The 15,962-nt window shown below is 35.2% G+C and overlaps 2 protein-coding genes across 4 annotated transcripts; both read left to right on the forward strand.

The window, feature by feature from the left end:
* Positions 1 to 2,857: 2,857 nt before the first annotated feature.
* LOC134243296 (ctenidin-1-like) lies at positions 2,858 to 5,393 on the forward strand. 3 transcript variants are annotated; one of them, XM_062725529.1, is made up of 5 exons: positions 2,858 to 3,198; positions 3,361 to 3,416; positions 3,548 to 4,003; positions 4,067 to 4,207; positions 5,275 to 5,393. In XM_062725529.1, exons 2-5 carry the CDS (start codon positions 3,362 to 3,364, stop codon positions 5,289 to 5,291), a joined length of 669 nt encoding a protein of 222 aa, XP_062581513.1. In that variant the 5' UTR covers positions 2,858 to 3,198; position 3,361; the 3' UTR covers positions 5,292 to 5,393. The 3 variants fall into 3 exon arrangements, with proteins under 3 accessions (XP_062581513.1, XP_062581512.1, XP_062581511.1); XM_062725528.1 differs by having other exon boundaries at positions 2,863 to 3,198; positions 3,548 to 4,186; XM_062725527.1 differs by having other exon boundaries at positions 2,871 to 3,198; positions 3,548 to 4,207.
* Positions 5,394 to 9,967: 4,574 nt separating this feature from the next.
* On the forward strand, positions 9,968 to 12,090 carry LOC134243289 (uncharacterized). Its single transcript, XM_062725520.1, has 4 exons — positions 9,968 to 9,987; positions 10,210 to 10,275; positions 10,382 to 11,866; positions 11,964 to 12,090. Exons 2-4 carry the CDS (start codon positions 10,215 to 10,217, stop codon positions 11,972 to 11,974), a joined length of 1,557 nt encoding a protein of 518 aa, XP_062581504.1. The 5' UTR covers positions 9,968 to 9,987; positions 10,210 to 10,214; the 3' UTR covers positions 11,975 to 12,090.
* Positions 12,091 to 15,962: the final 3,872 nt, after the last annotated feature.

The raw sequence follows: 15,962 nt of genomic DNA on the forward strand, positions 1-15,962 counted from the left end.
ATAAGTCAATCGACTACTCTTCGCCTTCAGAACTACATGCAAACCGCGGCTAGCGCCATCGAATTAAGATCAAGGTATCCAGGTCCAATGTACTGTGATGCCAGGTCTCGGCTACTTGTTGTTTGTGAGGAGCTGGGAATGGTAAATTACGAAGGCAGGAATGTATACCTATACAAATATTAGTCGACAAGCAGTCAAATATTACTTTGATACTGGTATCCACTTTCTTTTATGTGTACGAAAATGCATCTTATTGTAGTAACCCTAGTGAAGTTCAATGTGAAATTGTTTTGTTGCAGTTGAAGTTTTGTTTTTTTAATATAATCGTTAACAAGCCTCAAGGTTCTACATGTACATAGACAAATATTAGATATAATTGTATTTCTTTTCGCTTGGTATTTATTTTTACTTGGTATTAAAAAGTGGGTTTTTTCCCAAATTTCCTCGATTTCCATTTTATTCTTATTGAGTATTTACGAGATGTCATCAAATTTGTATAGAAAATACTAGCATTAGACTTAATTGGACAATTGAGTGGCGCAGTGGTTAGAGCGTCTGCTCTAGAGTCGCTAAGTAATGAGTCATTCCTTAGGTCGCGGGTTCGAATCTCACTGTGGGATATTCAGATGAGATTGTAAAAACAAGGTCCCGTGTCACAGTAGGTGCTGGCACGAAAAAGATCCCTCACTGCTCAATGGCCCTGGGTGTCTAGTATAGGACACAATTTGTACATCTCCACCTCCACTAGTCTTCATTTTCAAGAGCCATTAGGTCAGAAGTGATAGAACTTTTTTTAAAGTTCCCGAAGTGTTGAAGGTTTTTTCTTGTATAGATTAAGTTGACATAAAAAGATGCTTGAGTTTATGATTGATAATGTCTATGTGGTTTTTGGAGTCCAGGTCTTCCAACACTCTATCGGAATTCCCATGGGTACCAAATGCGCTCCGTTATTAACAGACCTATTTTTGCATTCATATGAAGCAGAATTTGTCCATTACCTTATTCGTGAAAAGAACGCACTTGCTGTGGCCTTCTTCATTTCAACATTTAGATATATTGACGACGTATTGTCAATTAACAATGACTATTTCAATTCTTATGTCGATACGATATATTCCGGTGAGCTTGAGATAAAAGATACCGCAGTGTCTGATTCATCTGTTTCATATTTAAATATTTTACTTGAAAAAGACATAATGGTAATCCAACTACCAAGCTATATAATAAATAGGATTACTTAAACTTTTCAGTTGTCAACTTCCCTTACTTATGTAGCAATATACCTTCATCACCTGCATACGGAGTTTATATCTTTCGATTGATTCGATATGCAAGAGCATGATATACGTATGTACAATTTCTAAAACGAGGTATACTATTGGCAATTAAACATGTCAACTGATAATTTAAGAATATCAGCAGTCTCGTTAAAGTCATCATTTCGTAAGTTCTAAGGTTGATATAATGACCTTGTCGCCAAATACAAATTATCACTGAGTCAAATGCTGACTTTTTTCATACTAATTGTAAGTCAGTCGTTTACACACTGCATTGATGACAGATTTTCCGTCATTCACTGATCATAACAAGGAGCACACGGCGGGTGTGTCCTGTCGGCAGAGGATGCTCACTCCTCCATGGCACCTGATCCCACCTCTGTTTCGGAGGTCCATGTTTACTCTGCTCTTGTATTATTTTATGGACTTTTGAGCTTGAATACTGTTCGTTATCTTGATATATTGATATATTTGATGCAGTCTTTGGTGTATAATTTATGTATGTAGGAAAACTCTTATATAAATGTTCTGTCTTACATGGGACTGCATTGGAAATAAATTTTGAAAATCTTCCAAAGACCCACATTTACGTCACACAAACGGCAAATTTCTGAATTTGATTGGTTTTATTTTTTTACAAAATATGCCCCATATATGGGTAAGAGTTAGCTAAAATAGGAATGATTATCTTTTGCAAATAAGGTCGGGTTATTCAATCAAAATTCACATATGATAATTGAAAGAAACACCTTATAGTGTTTATTGAAATGTTCAAAGATCATATAATGCATTGGAATGGTCTATAGATTAGACTATATAAGTATCAATGAAATTTCGAGTTCTGAGATAAACTTTTGATCTTCACTAAAAAGTGTGTAAGAACTAAAAAAAAATAATGTGGATTTTGACTCTGTTTATAAGAAATTTCTTCAAGTATTTTTCATGAAACTATTTATTACAAGCATTGTGAAAATTTTATTTCAATTTTAAAAATTGGCATGGTAAACAGTATACAACGCTACTCAAAGAACAGTGGCATATATATGTATTAATTTTCTTTGTCATTTGACCCATTAAAACTTTACTTCTAAAATGGCGCGGGAAAGGTAGATGAAATTTGTTGATAATTTTTTTTAGATTCTTAGTATATTTACAAAGAAAATCTGGTGCATACCAATCTTTCCCAGCAAAATTGTGTTTTAAAATTAGAGATGGTCTTTTATCTTGGATTTGTACAAATGCTATTTCAAAAAAGAAAAATACAATAAACTCGTACATCACGATACTAAACGTAAAGATTTACTTGTTCACTTTCTTATTTATCGAACCACTTGCAATTTTCCAGCTTATTTGCTAACATTATTCATTCTCCATCTTTTTCAAATATGAAAATATTTTTGCAGTCCTTATATTTTAGGACAAAATAAAATGAACTGAAAAAACAAATAACTGTAACCACAACTTACCATTATACAGACAAAATGTTTAAGAAATGATGCTTAAAATTTTTAATTGAAATGAATAAAAACTTTTAAAAACTATTTTTAAAAAAAGTTAATATTGTTTGCATTTATTTAATTTACAAGCAGATAAACATAAAAATCTGTGTTATTTAATGGCAAATGACCCGGAAATGCACGGACTGAAATAAACATCACAAGAAAATAATTTGTTTCAGGGAAGATATTTCGTTATTTTACATTGATCTCAAAACGTCTCGATGTTTATTTTATCGACAGAGTTAAAAACAACATAAATTGTTAACATATTATGTAATGTCACCTTTGTCATATCGTTAATTTCAATCCATGTTCATCTCCCCGTAAAAAAAGCCGCTGAATTTAAGGAAACTGGGGGAAAGAGGCATATAAATAGAGGACAGGTTCCCTCAATTGATACATCGCCCACAGAAACAGGACAGGTAGCCATACTTATGGACACTTTTTCCAATTTAGTGTTTAATAATTTTTTCTTTTTTTTTAAATGGACTAAAACCATAATTTGAAAATTTCAATTCCTCTCTTTTACTAGATAATGTGCTAAACAACTTCAATTCGGGATATTTTATGATTCTTTTTTAAAGGATGATGTTGAAACTTGCAGTCCTTCTAGCTTTAGCTGTTTATGCACAAGCTTCCTGTAAGTAGCCTAGTATAAGCCTGAGAATGCTTTATTTTTTCTATCTTACTCCACATCAGTCATGGCAATTTTCACCTATTTTAAACTATGACTTGATACTGATATTTAACTATTGTTTTTATTAACTATAGTTAAGGGAGGCCATGGTGGTGGCGGTTTTGGAGGAGGAGGACTCGGAGGTTTGGGTGGAGGCGCCTTAAGTGGAGGCCTCGGAGGTTTGGGAGGAGGAGTCGGTGGGTTGGGTGGATCCGGAGGAATAAGCTCAAGCGGATTCAGTTCCAGTAGCTTTGTAAGTGGAGGAAGCGGATTGGGAGGAGGACTAGGTGGTATAGGAGGAGGACTAGGTGGTATTGGAGGAGGATTAGGCGGCTATGGAGGAGGAATTGGAGGAGGACTTGGCGGGATTGGAGGAGGATTAAGCGGTATTGGAGGAGGTCTAGGAGGAGGACTGGGAGGAGGATTAGGAGGTTACTACCCAAGCGGAGGATATTATTTCTACTATTATATTCAATACATCATCTACTTGTTAAGAATTTTGGGATCAAGTTTCCCATATGGAGGTTATGGCGGTGGCCTAGGCGGAATCAGTGGTGGTCTAGGCGGAATAGGCGGTGGTCTTGGCGGAATCGGTGGTGGTCTAGGCGGAATAGGCGGTGGTCTAGGCGGAATCGGCGGTGGTCTAGGCGGAATCGGCGGCGGTTTGGGTGGTATCGGAGGCGGCCTTGGCGGTATCGGTGGCGGTCTTGGTGGTATCGGTGGCGGTGTTGGTGGTATTGGAGGTGGATTAGGAGGTAGGTTTGGATTCATTTAATTTAATTTTTATTTATTTTTTTAAATTTTGAATATGTTTTATTTATTATTTTTTTCATCATATTTTAGCTCAAGAGAAGTTAGAAAATTAGGTAGAAATTATCATTAATGATTTGTCTTCCTGTTGAATTTTCTATTTCTCTTCAAAGTTCCCCTAAATTAACACATATCAACCACTGATAAGTTAAGAATAAGGGATTGTATTGTTATTTAAGTACTGCGATGAAAGGTACATATAAGATATTCCTCCACATTACAAGAAAACTTTGGTAAAAATATCTTCATATACTGTTCTTTTAGCTTTTAAAAAATGGCCCTCAATGATTATGTGATTTAATTCTTGAAAACATCAGGACTATAATTTGTTCAGCCAACACCTCATGAAGATAGATTTCATTTTAAAACTATTTCAAGAAAGAAAAGGCTAAGACAACCTTTAAAAGGCAAGGATAAAATTTTGAAATCAGCTTGAAAGTTTCAATACTAGATATGGATTGTTGGCAAACTGCGGCCCCTACTCCAAAGGAAGACCAGTTAATTAATTTTTAAAAATTGTATTTCGATACATAGAAAAATTTAAAAGTCTTCTGAATAAAGATTGTGTCAAACAAATATAAAGCACAAGTATATAAGGGTCAACGTGGAAGAAGACTTCTGATGCCTTCATTAGAAAAACAAGGTCAATTATTTTCTGTCCAATTAATATTGGATATTTACAATGTATCGTGACATACATATGAACCTCGATGAAGACATAAAATTGCCAGAGTTTAAAAGTTTAGAAAAAATGTCAAGCAGAATTAAATTAATGAGCATCTTATATTGGATAAATATTTTATTTCAGTTTTGTTTAATCCATTGTATATCGTAATTTTATGCAATAAAAAATATACATTATGAATAGCCGATATAATTAATTTCACAAAACGAACAATCAAATTATTTTTTCATAACATACTGAAGGCTAAAATGCCTTTCATGACTCTGATGAAAGCTTTTATATAATTTACTTTAATTTAATGAAAGATTTTGATTTTGATTTACTTAGGAAAGAAGTATTATTAAACAGGAAAGTCAACCGACGCCCGAAAACGACGCCCATCATCGAATCATCGTAGACTGGTGTATGTGTATATGTATATAAAAATAAATTCTCTGCAAGCTCTAGAGGTGTTTTTATCTCGTGTATTTGTAGACGATATTGATAGAACTGACTAGGAATATAGATGTACTGAATAGCAGTTGAAGGTTTAGACGTATATATATATTAAATTGAATACTAAATAAAAACTACAAGGATATGGGACGAAATTGTCAACAAAACATTTCCAGAAAATGAAAAATAAACAGCTAAAACATTTGATAAAATTTGCAGAATAGGCGTAGCCTTAGAATGTTGATTTACATTAATGGCAGTAAATGATCAAAGCATATGATAAAAAGTATCATATTAATGTGCTCATGTAGATATATATATTCAAATTGAACATTAATACTTAAATAAAAACTAAAATTCTTGCCAAGGAGTTTTGATGTTGTGACAGAGTGAATTGTCATAGAGTACAGCAAACAGGTTGTTCAACTTCAACTTTTCCAGAAAATGAAAAATAAACAGCTAAAACAATTGATAAGATTTGCAGAATAGGCGTAGCCTTAGAATGTTGATTTACATTATTACTTCTTGTACAGGATTCCTTAGATTCATAAAGACAACTGTACAAGAGGAGGTAAATCACTATCAAAGCATATGATAAAAAAATATAATATTCATTATATATATATAAATCATGATGTTATAGCTGTATAATCTAGGTGCATGGTGAATAATTGCTTTATTTCATGTTGTAGGATAAACAACAAAACCGCAAACTTCGAATTGCACTGAGAACATTATATGACACTTATTTGACTATTAAACAACAGTTGTAAAATTCTTGCCATTCCTTGGCGTTTCTTTTAAGTTTTGATGGTTGTGACAGCCCAACGAAGTGAGGTTTCTGATCTTATAGACGCGCGTATAGAACATTAGATTTAAGCTTCCAGTACAGCAGCAAAAAAGGGCCGGAAGTGATTCGCCGGACACATTTTGACGACTGCATTAGATAAAGCTTGATATTTTCAACTTTGCTTCTTTGAGGAAAACAAATTAACCTAAGACAGAATAATATGAATGTAATAAGGAGTATAGGCTGATAATGTTATATAACGCTGAAAATTTAACGTTCAGATGAAAAATTCGCGAAAATAAACAGTTCAAAACAAAAAATTATATATCAGATTTGCTTGATGTTCTATCAGATCCTGAAAGTTTCATGAAAATTGTCCGAGAAATCGCGTGCACATTTTTGAAAAAAAAACAATAATAATAAAAAAGTGAAGGTCTTCCGCTGAAGACGGAAGACCTTAATAATAATAATGAAATAACTATACTGAAAGGAAAAAGAAACGCATAATAAACTTTTGAGTAAAATTGAAATTAAAACTTTTATTTCCAATATGTTTTCCAGTATTATTATCAAACATTTTAATCCGACTTTAAACAACAAGTAACCGAAATCTTGTGTGACTTTGACTGATAATTCCTGAGTTATTGAAATTGATATGTCGATACCCCCCAAAATTAAAATTAAAATTCTCATCATCTCCCTTGCGCATCAGTAACAGCCTTGATTTTCTTGTGCATTGAATTCACCAAAGCATTTATCTTTGTCACAGGATTATCATTCAAGTCTTCCGACGGTAGTCTTAATGGTTGAGGGTAGCTGTATTATTCCAAAGCCAACAAATCCCCCGCCCAATGAATCCCACGAATTTTCGATTTAGGATAGAATTTACAGGATCCAGCCGGTTTGATACACATGAATGTTTGTAAGGAAGTATCGACAAACACTAGCTACATTTTCCCAATGTGAACATGCTAAAAAAATTACGCATACGGCACGTACGTGCGCGTGTGAGAGTAAAAATGTAAAGTTGCCAAACTTGCGTACCAAATTAGAGCAGAGAGTTTCTGTCAGTATTAGGGTGAAAATATGAGTACGATTGCCTGCTGTAAAAATATCGGTTTCAGTGATAATGACTTGACAATAACCGAGGTAGCATGATGAAAAGCCCAATCTTGATGTGACGTTGTTACGCGCCAACGTCACCCTCATGGTTGGTTGGAAAACTTTTAAGTTACTCTCCGACAACCGAAAAAAACTTTTTTGGTTGAAAAGTTAAAAACAAACTGCACAGCAACATGTTGTTGCCTTTTTACTCACTTATGCAACTGAATTACTAGACCCAATGTAACTTCCGTCAGCCATACCTTGATTGCAAGAAATTTTTACTGACTGCAAATATCGGAAAACGATGTCTATAACTCTTATGCATCTCTTGGCACTACAAAATGTGATCACAAAATTGTCATCATCAACATGCACGTGTATTTGGCTTTTTATCACTTCCCCTACGTGACACCATACATTTCATGGTTGAGTAAATTTGACCAGCGATTTTAGTGCACAGTAACCAAAAATACACATCTGACCAACTTTCATAATTTTCGGCCACATAGTTAAATATTTTTCGCTATTATGCTATTATGCGTTTCTTTTTCCTTTCAGTATAAACTGTTTGACAGGGTGAGTAACTACAGCTTTTAGATAATCAACTTCCCATATTAATGTAGCAACATCAACTGCATATTGTGTTTATATCTACCAAATGATTCGACGTACAAGATCATGCTCTGGATTATACGATAAATTCTTAAATCAAGTCAAGATATTGGCAAAAACGTTGATGGTACAAGGATAACTTTAAAAACTTCTTAGTCATTTTTTTCTCGCATTCCTACAGTCTTTATATAATACCGGTCACGGTAGCCTAGTGGTAGAGCATTCGCTTCGTGATCGGGAGGCCCGGGTTCGATTCTTGTTCGCGGCGCTGCGTCAAACCTAAGACGTAAACATAGGTAGTGACTGTTCCTTCGTCAAGCGCTCAGCACTAGAAGTGAATGTCAAGGGTCTTTCGGATATGACCTTAAAAACGTAGGTCCCGTGTCACGGTAGGCTTTAACACGTTAAAGAACCCTCACTGCTCAATGGCCCTGAGTGCCGAGTATAGGCCTAAATTTGAAGCCCTTCACCGGCAAATGGTGACGTCTTCATATGAGTGAAAAATTGTCGAGTGTGACGTTAAACAATATACAATCAATCAATCAATACAGTCTTTATAAAGACCTTAAACTATCGTTGGGTCGCTTTTTGTCAGATCTAACTCCGTTTTCTGATCAACAGATAAGAATCACGGCTTAGGCGAGCGGTCGGCAGGGGATGCTTACAACTCTTAGGCACCTGATCCCACCTCTGGTTTTTTTCAGAGGTACGTGTTTCTGTCGTTTTCACGGTTCAATTTTTACTACATTTATGAGATTTAGCAATGTTGGATATCGTCACCTTTTACATTAAAGAGCAGCTATGGAGTTAAAAGTAACATAAGTTACTGTTGCAAATCTGTATACTGCTAACATAATGTAGATATACAAACTGGAATTTATGAATAATTAATGCTTAGTATCATCTTTTATATTTCAAATAATCTGAACTTAAGTACATTTGTCTGTACGAAAAAAAAATAAGAAAAAAAATTAGAGATTTGACAATTTTCCTATATAATATGATTAACTTTGATCTTAAACTTTAAAGAAATACTTTGGATAAATTTACATTACTTTGTGAGTTCAGAGATATTTTTATGAGTATTTTTGATTACTTAACTGATAATAATTTCTTTTTACGGTGAACATGACATTTGCATAAATATAGCCACTGCGTAGCAACTAGTTAGAAGATTTGTTATATATATATTCGCAATGTAACAAAACAAAAACATTTGTATATATATATTTATATATATATATATATATATATATATATATATATATATATATATATATATATATTTATATATATATCGATAAAATTATTTCATAATTAGGTATTTTCATGATTCAATAGTATAAATATTTTTTTATCAATAAAAATGTGCCTATGAGCACTATGCATTTGGGATTTCCATTCCCCTTTTTAAAAAAGATCTTTTGTTCTTCACATTGCATTTTATCTTTTACTTTTCAAGATTTGTACATTTTAATTATTTTTTCAAGATAATAATTTAAAAATAAAACCACATACAAAAGAATATGAAAGATTGACTTTAACTTATCTGTAAAGCACTGGGGCTGCTCCTTGTCTTTTTTTAAAATCCTACTTGACTGGAAACACTATGCCCAGGGTTCTGCTGAAAACAAAATGAATCCATATCGACTGCTTACTTTCTTTTTTACAATTTGAAAGGTTGAACACATGTACCTAAAGAAAAACATTGATGAGCACATAGTTATGAAATTTAACATGTAGAAGCATTCCAAAAATAAAGTTAGTTTGACGCATCGTCCGACAATGGCTTTCATTGTCGTGCACCTGTTCAAACTTTAGAACACAGACATGTATAGTCAAACACGGTATTATCATTTGATGAACAATACGACACAGTACATAGAACCAGTTTATTTTGTCAATGAAACAAACTACAGATGCTAAACATGCATTATTTTAATGTTTTCATTAACTTCCTGATCGGAATTCGATTCGTGCTGATCATCCTGCTAATTCCACTCACCAAAATTTCATAACGAGATGAAACATATAAAAGGCCTCCAAGACAGTTCAACTTCAGTCAAGTGTCTTTCCAGAGGCTAGAAACACTCAAAAAGGTATTCCATTCATAATAAGAGAAGAAAAATAATCTTTCAGAGAAAGCTTTTTTACAGTATAGAATTTGTATTTTTAATTCTAATCTGGAAAATATCATTATAAAATTATTGAATTTTGATTTGATAAAAGTAGTTTGTAAAAGCTTGACACAAAATATTTTATATATCTCAACTAAAAGAGAAGAGACGTTTTAATTTCTTTAAATTTCTTAACATTGGCAGAAACCATGCTGAAGGAGGCTTGCTTTCTACTGTTGGTCACTTACGCGGCTGCCACATATAGCTCTGGTAATTTTAATTTTACTTTTTTTCTCGGAAAGGACATACATGTATGACCGATTTTAGTATGGTACCTGAATATCAATTCAATGACCAATATATTTTACTATTATAGGTTATCCTTCCATTCCCTCCAGTCCGTCCTCAACCTACCCCACCTATCCTACTGGTGGATACAGATATGTCGTTTACATTCAGTACCTCTACTATTTATATGTGACATACGGACCAACCTCTGTCCAATATTTACAGTATTACCAATACTTGGTCAGACTTCACATCATTCCTGATGGGTTTAACTTTGGCAGAGGGGGATTCCCAGGATTTGGCGGTAGTGGAGCTTTTCCATTAGGAGGTATAGGTGGTATCAGCCCTATTGGGCGCGGTCCAACTGGTGGATTCCCATTAAGCCCTGGATTTGGAGGTCTTCCGCTGGGAAGATCAGGTTCCCCATTGGGAAGTGGTATCGGAGGCCTCCCCTTAGGAGGCAGCAGTCTTGGAGGAGGATTCCCACTGGGAGGTTCTAGATTTCCTACAGGTGGATTCCCAAGTGGTGGTGCAGGGTTCCCTCTTGGTGGAGGTAGTCTAACTGGTGGTTTTCCGCTTGGCGGATCAGGTTCTCCATTAGGTGGTGGTATTGGAAGTTTGCCTTTGGGAGGTTCTGGCTTGGGAGGAGGAATGCCGTTGGGAGGATTCCCGAGCGGTGGTGCCAGCTTTCCTTTAAGCAGCGGAGGTTTAGGTGGTTTACCAATTGGCAGTGGAGGTCTTGGAGGAGGATTCCCTCTTGGTGGTTCTGGATTTTCAAGTGGAGGATTCCCAACTGGTGGTGCCGGATTCCCTATAGGAGGTGGAAGTCTTAGAGGTGGATTCCCTCTCGGGGGAAGTAGTGGAAGCTTCCCTATTGGGGGAGCTGGATTCCCTACTGGAGGCAGTGGTTTTGGTGGATTCCCAACTGGTGGTGCCGGATTCCCTATCGGAGGTGGTAGTCTTGGAGGTGGATTCCCTCTCGGGGGAAGTAGTGGAAGCTTCCCTATTGGGGGAGCTGGATTCCCTACTGGAGGCAGTGGTTTTGGGGAGCTGGATTCCCTATCGGAGGTGGTAGTCTTGGAGGTGGCAGTGGTTTTGGGGGAACTGGATTCCCATGGAGGCAGTGGTTTTGGTGGCTTCCCATCTGGTGGCAGCTCTTTAAGTTTGACTAGAAGTGCTTCTAGTTTCTCATCTGGTAGTTCCGGATTCCCAAGTGGAGGATTTCCAACTGGTGGTGCTGGTTTCCCCAGCGGCGGAGGAAATCTTGGAGGTGGATTCCCTATCGGGGGAACTGGTGGAGGCTTTCCTCTTGGAGGAACCGGATTCCCTACTGGAGGCAGTGGTCTCGGAGGATTCCCATCTGGCGGCAGGTCTTTAAGTCTTACTAGGAGTGGTTCTAGTTTTTCCTCTGGTAGTTCCGGATTCCCAAGTGGAGGATTATCGGGTATTGGAGGTGGATTTCCCGGATCCGGACTCAGTGGATTTTCTGGTTTCTCCAGTTTGTCTTCCAGTTTGAGTGGGTTTGATGATCTAAATGATGGGTTTTCCGGAGGCTATGGTGGATACAAATCTGGTAATTGTTTTATTATAATATTCAAAAGAAAAGAAAATATACCAAACCTTTACACCTAATATCGTATTCTATGATCAATTTGTACGTGTATTTTTAGGTAAATACTAGTGGACCATAAGACGTCAGACAGGATGTAAACACGGAATTGAAGATGGAATGGCACTGATTTTGTTTTTTGTAAATATATATTTTTATGGTTACGGAATAAACAGATGACGCCTGAATTTTTTTCCTGATATTTTAAGCTAATTGATGTCCACTTTATGAACAAATCAACGATTCAATGCATTTATTGAGGTAATATTTCAGTATGAAAAATTGTTTTTATGAAGAAAGGCGCTTGAAAACTTATGAAGAAAAAGGGTGAAGATAATTAATAGTGGTCGATATTGAAAAAAAATTCAAAAAATGTAAGTCTTTGGACATATTCACGGATCCCTGGAAATTCAAGAGGTTGGATTGCATGCTCAGGAGGAGTAAACATTCCCTATTGAGAGGCCACACACGTCATGAGTCTTCTGTATTAATCCATTAGACAGATCATTACCTAGTCAAAATTTCGTACAAATGCAAACCCTAACAATTGTTGTGAAACAAGTCAATCACAATACGACCCCATGATAATTTATATTTCCTTTTCCAATAGGTTCATTATAATGAACATAGAGTTTACAAAATGCTCATTTAACTAGTTATTTTAAAATCCCTGTAACATCAACTTATGTAAATCTCAGTCGCTTGCCTCGGTGCAAAAATTGATCAAACTCAGGTGCAGGTGATAGTGAAATACTACAAAAGCTGAATTATTATCTTTTATCACACAATTTAGCTGTTAGTCGGCCTTTTCGCAATAGACAATACTTGATATCGCGATTACTTAACTTATAGCGAAACTCTTTAGCGATGGAGGTAGAAAATGTCTGTTGGATGGGGGCGAATGTGCTATTGAATAGAATACAAGCTTAATAATTGACAGATAATTGAAGACCTTGCTAAACAATTGCTGAACCAGCCTAATCAATTTTTGAGAGGAACTAATCCTAAAATGTTACATTTTTAACGATATTTTTAACTAAGCAAACTCTTCTCATTAAATTTTCAATGAAAATCGTAACATTTTGAAGATGATAAAATATTCTAAGCATCCTTATTTGATATTCTACTATTTGAAGTTCAATCCTTGGCAATACATTGTACTTTCGGCATAAAATTGTTCAAATCATTCGATTGTCACTACTGTAAACAATGTCATGTGCCCCGGAAATCTTGCGAGATTTAGAGCTTTTTCGACTCCTCCGCAAAAGAGCTGTAGTACGTTAGATAATTGCGAGGTACTCGCGTTATTTCGTATTTAGCTGTTAATTGGCTTTTTTCGTCAAACAACAATAACACATCCGAATTAAATTTATTTATAAATACATAGAGAAATAAAACAGTATTCAAGCTCAAAAGTCCAATAAAAAACACAAACTACGGCAGATTCTGTGGTTTCATTATTTCTTTTTGTATTCATTTCTACTTTCAGCTTTAATGATGTCGATTGATAGGAGCTTCAGTAATTGCTTGAAATTGTAACATATTGATAAGCCCAGTTAACATCAACCGTTTAAATTGATTTTCAGATTAAAATTGATTTGAAATTTCAAAAAGACACTGATTTATTCGTAAAGAAGTATTGTGAGATTTCTACGGACCATTTCATTCTCTATGGAACTTTACCCAAAACTTTTTTTTTCGAGAAATAGAGCTATATATAACTTTATAAGTTCATTCTAATGATGATTGGAATTAATGGAAATGAAACAATAATTTGAAATTCTGGTAAAAGTTTCGTTTATTTTCTATTGTTCCCTATGATAATTTTTATTAAAATCTAGGGTGGCAGTGTTTTAGGAAATATATGGCGATAACAAATAGCATTCAATCTCAAAAGTCCAATAAAAAATACAAAAAGGAATAGAGCAAAAACGGACCTCCGAAACATCAGAGGTGGGATCAGGTGCCATGGAGCATCCCCTATCGACCGATCTCACACGTCGTGTGCTCCTTTTTATGATCAGAAATTAACGGGAAAGTCCTTCGTCAATTCAGTGTGTAAATAATTGGACGAACAATTAGTATGAAAAACGTCAGTCAACATTTGACTCAATGATAAATTGTATTTGCCGACAAGGTCATTATATCAACCATAGAACTTTCGAAATTATGATTAAAAACGAGACTGCTGGTATTCTTGTTTATCAACCTGTTTGTCAATTTACCTCGTTTTAGAAATTTTACATACTTAGAGCATGCTCTTGAGTATCGAATTAACTGAGAGATACAAACTCCCTATGCAGATGATGAAGGTATATTGCTGCTTAAGTAAGACAAGTTGACGAATGAAAAGTTAAATTTATCACTTTTATCATAGAACTTGGTTGGTAGATTACCATTAACGTCTTTTTCAAGTAAAATATCCAAGTATGAAACAGTTGTGCCTGACTTACTTCTTGTTCATGGATCTTATAACTGATGCATGTAATTTAATGATAATTAATTACTTACATTCATGTAAATCGAAGCAGCAAAAATATATCCTTCCATGATGTTATGTATATTTCTATTTTAAAATGTAACAAACCTTTTATTTTGATTTAAAAATTAAATGAAAGTTTAAATGAAAATTTGCGATATATTTAGTCGATAAATGGTTTCAAAAGAATTCTGATTTAAAAGGTCAAACGATGTGAAATTCAGAAATTTGTTTAGAAAGCAGGGTACACTTTTTATGCATCAACGGTGAGGTGATTTAAGAAAAAGCGTTATAATTTGGCACCCACTATACAGATATAAGTTCATAAAAAAAATACGGGCTAAGGATTTTATTCAGCTGCTATCAATCGGAGAACAAAAAAAAAAGAAAAAAAGAAACAGTTGGATACCCTTAAATGATAACTATGACAAAAAGTTTGATGGTACAAGAATAAAAAAAACCGTTTGTTAATTTTAGGCAAATATGCAGTCTTGATAGGCTTGTTCCTATCGTTGGTTCGGTTTTTTCTCAGATATGTTTCATACCATTTGAAAGGTCATTGCTTTGATACTCATTTTGACTACAGTGTATTGTGTCTTCCTGATTAATAGATAGGGACCACGACAGAGGCTAGCTGTCGGCACAAGATGCTTACTCATCCTAACCACCTGATCCTACCTATGATGATTACATAGGTCTCTGTTTTTGCCTTGTTAGCGATTAGGCATTACAAAATTTGGGAGATCGATCACTGTTCGGGTTCGTCATCTTTTACACTATAGAACACTTAAGGAGTCAATAGTAAATAGGTTCTTTTTCATACTGTAAAATCACATATTCTCGTGGGGTAAAATTTTCGTGGTTTGAGGACTTTTGGTTCATGGGGATTTGATTTCGTAGATGTAGAATTGTTGAGTAGTTATGTATGTGACATTTTACATTTCGTAGTGGCCATGAATTCATGGGTCTCTCCATAGCTCGAAAAAAAAAATTAAACCACCACGAAAATTTATGATTCCACAGTACTTTAGGAGTATTAAAAAGATATGAAGTTAAAAGTGAACACAATTCGCAAAGGGATGTTTCTGCCATTTTGTACCGATTCTCGCTTTATCTGAGGTTCCCTATGTAAAGGGCCTGACTTACACACTGTTCAGTGTAATAAACCGGCTCCGGTGTAGAAGGACGTATGCTATACAGCACTCGGTAGCGAGAATTATAACTAGTACGTCTTCTAATACAAGAAAGTAAGATACCAAGTAAACTTACAATTATAGTTGTACAAATGAGTGCAGTATACAAACACAGAAACACTAACTGCAATAGAACGTAAACAAAGATAACGCAAGATAACCAGCACAGGGCACAAGTCGCCATCCCACACCCCAGATAGCATGACTATGTTGGGCCAACATTAGTTAAAAGTTGTATGGTTGGCGTTGGGGAAACAACGTTGGGCCAACGTTGGACCAATGTTACCAAGCCAACCTTCTCGACCATGACGAAATTCCTATGTTGGCCCAACCTTGGTCCAACGTATGCAACTTCCATTCACTTTAGTTTCAAAAGAAGGAAGGATCA

The sequence above is a fragment of the Saccostrea cucullata genome, unplaced genomic scaffold, assembly GCF_032062105.1.
Source record: "Saccostrea cucullata isolate Sc308-1 unplaced genomic scaffold, CSIRO_AGI_Scuc_v1 ctg133, whole genome shotgun sequence".
Lineage (NCBI taxonomy): Eukaryota > Metazoa > Mollusca > Bivalvia > Ostreida > Ostreidae > Saccostrea > Saccostrea cuccullata.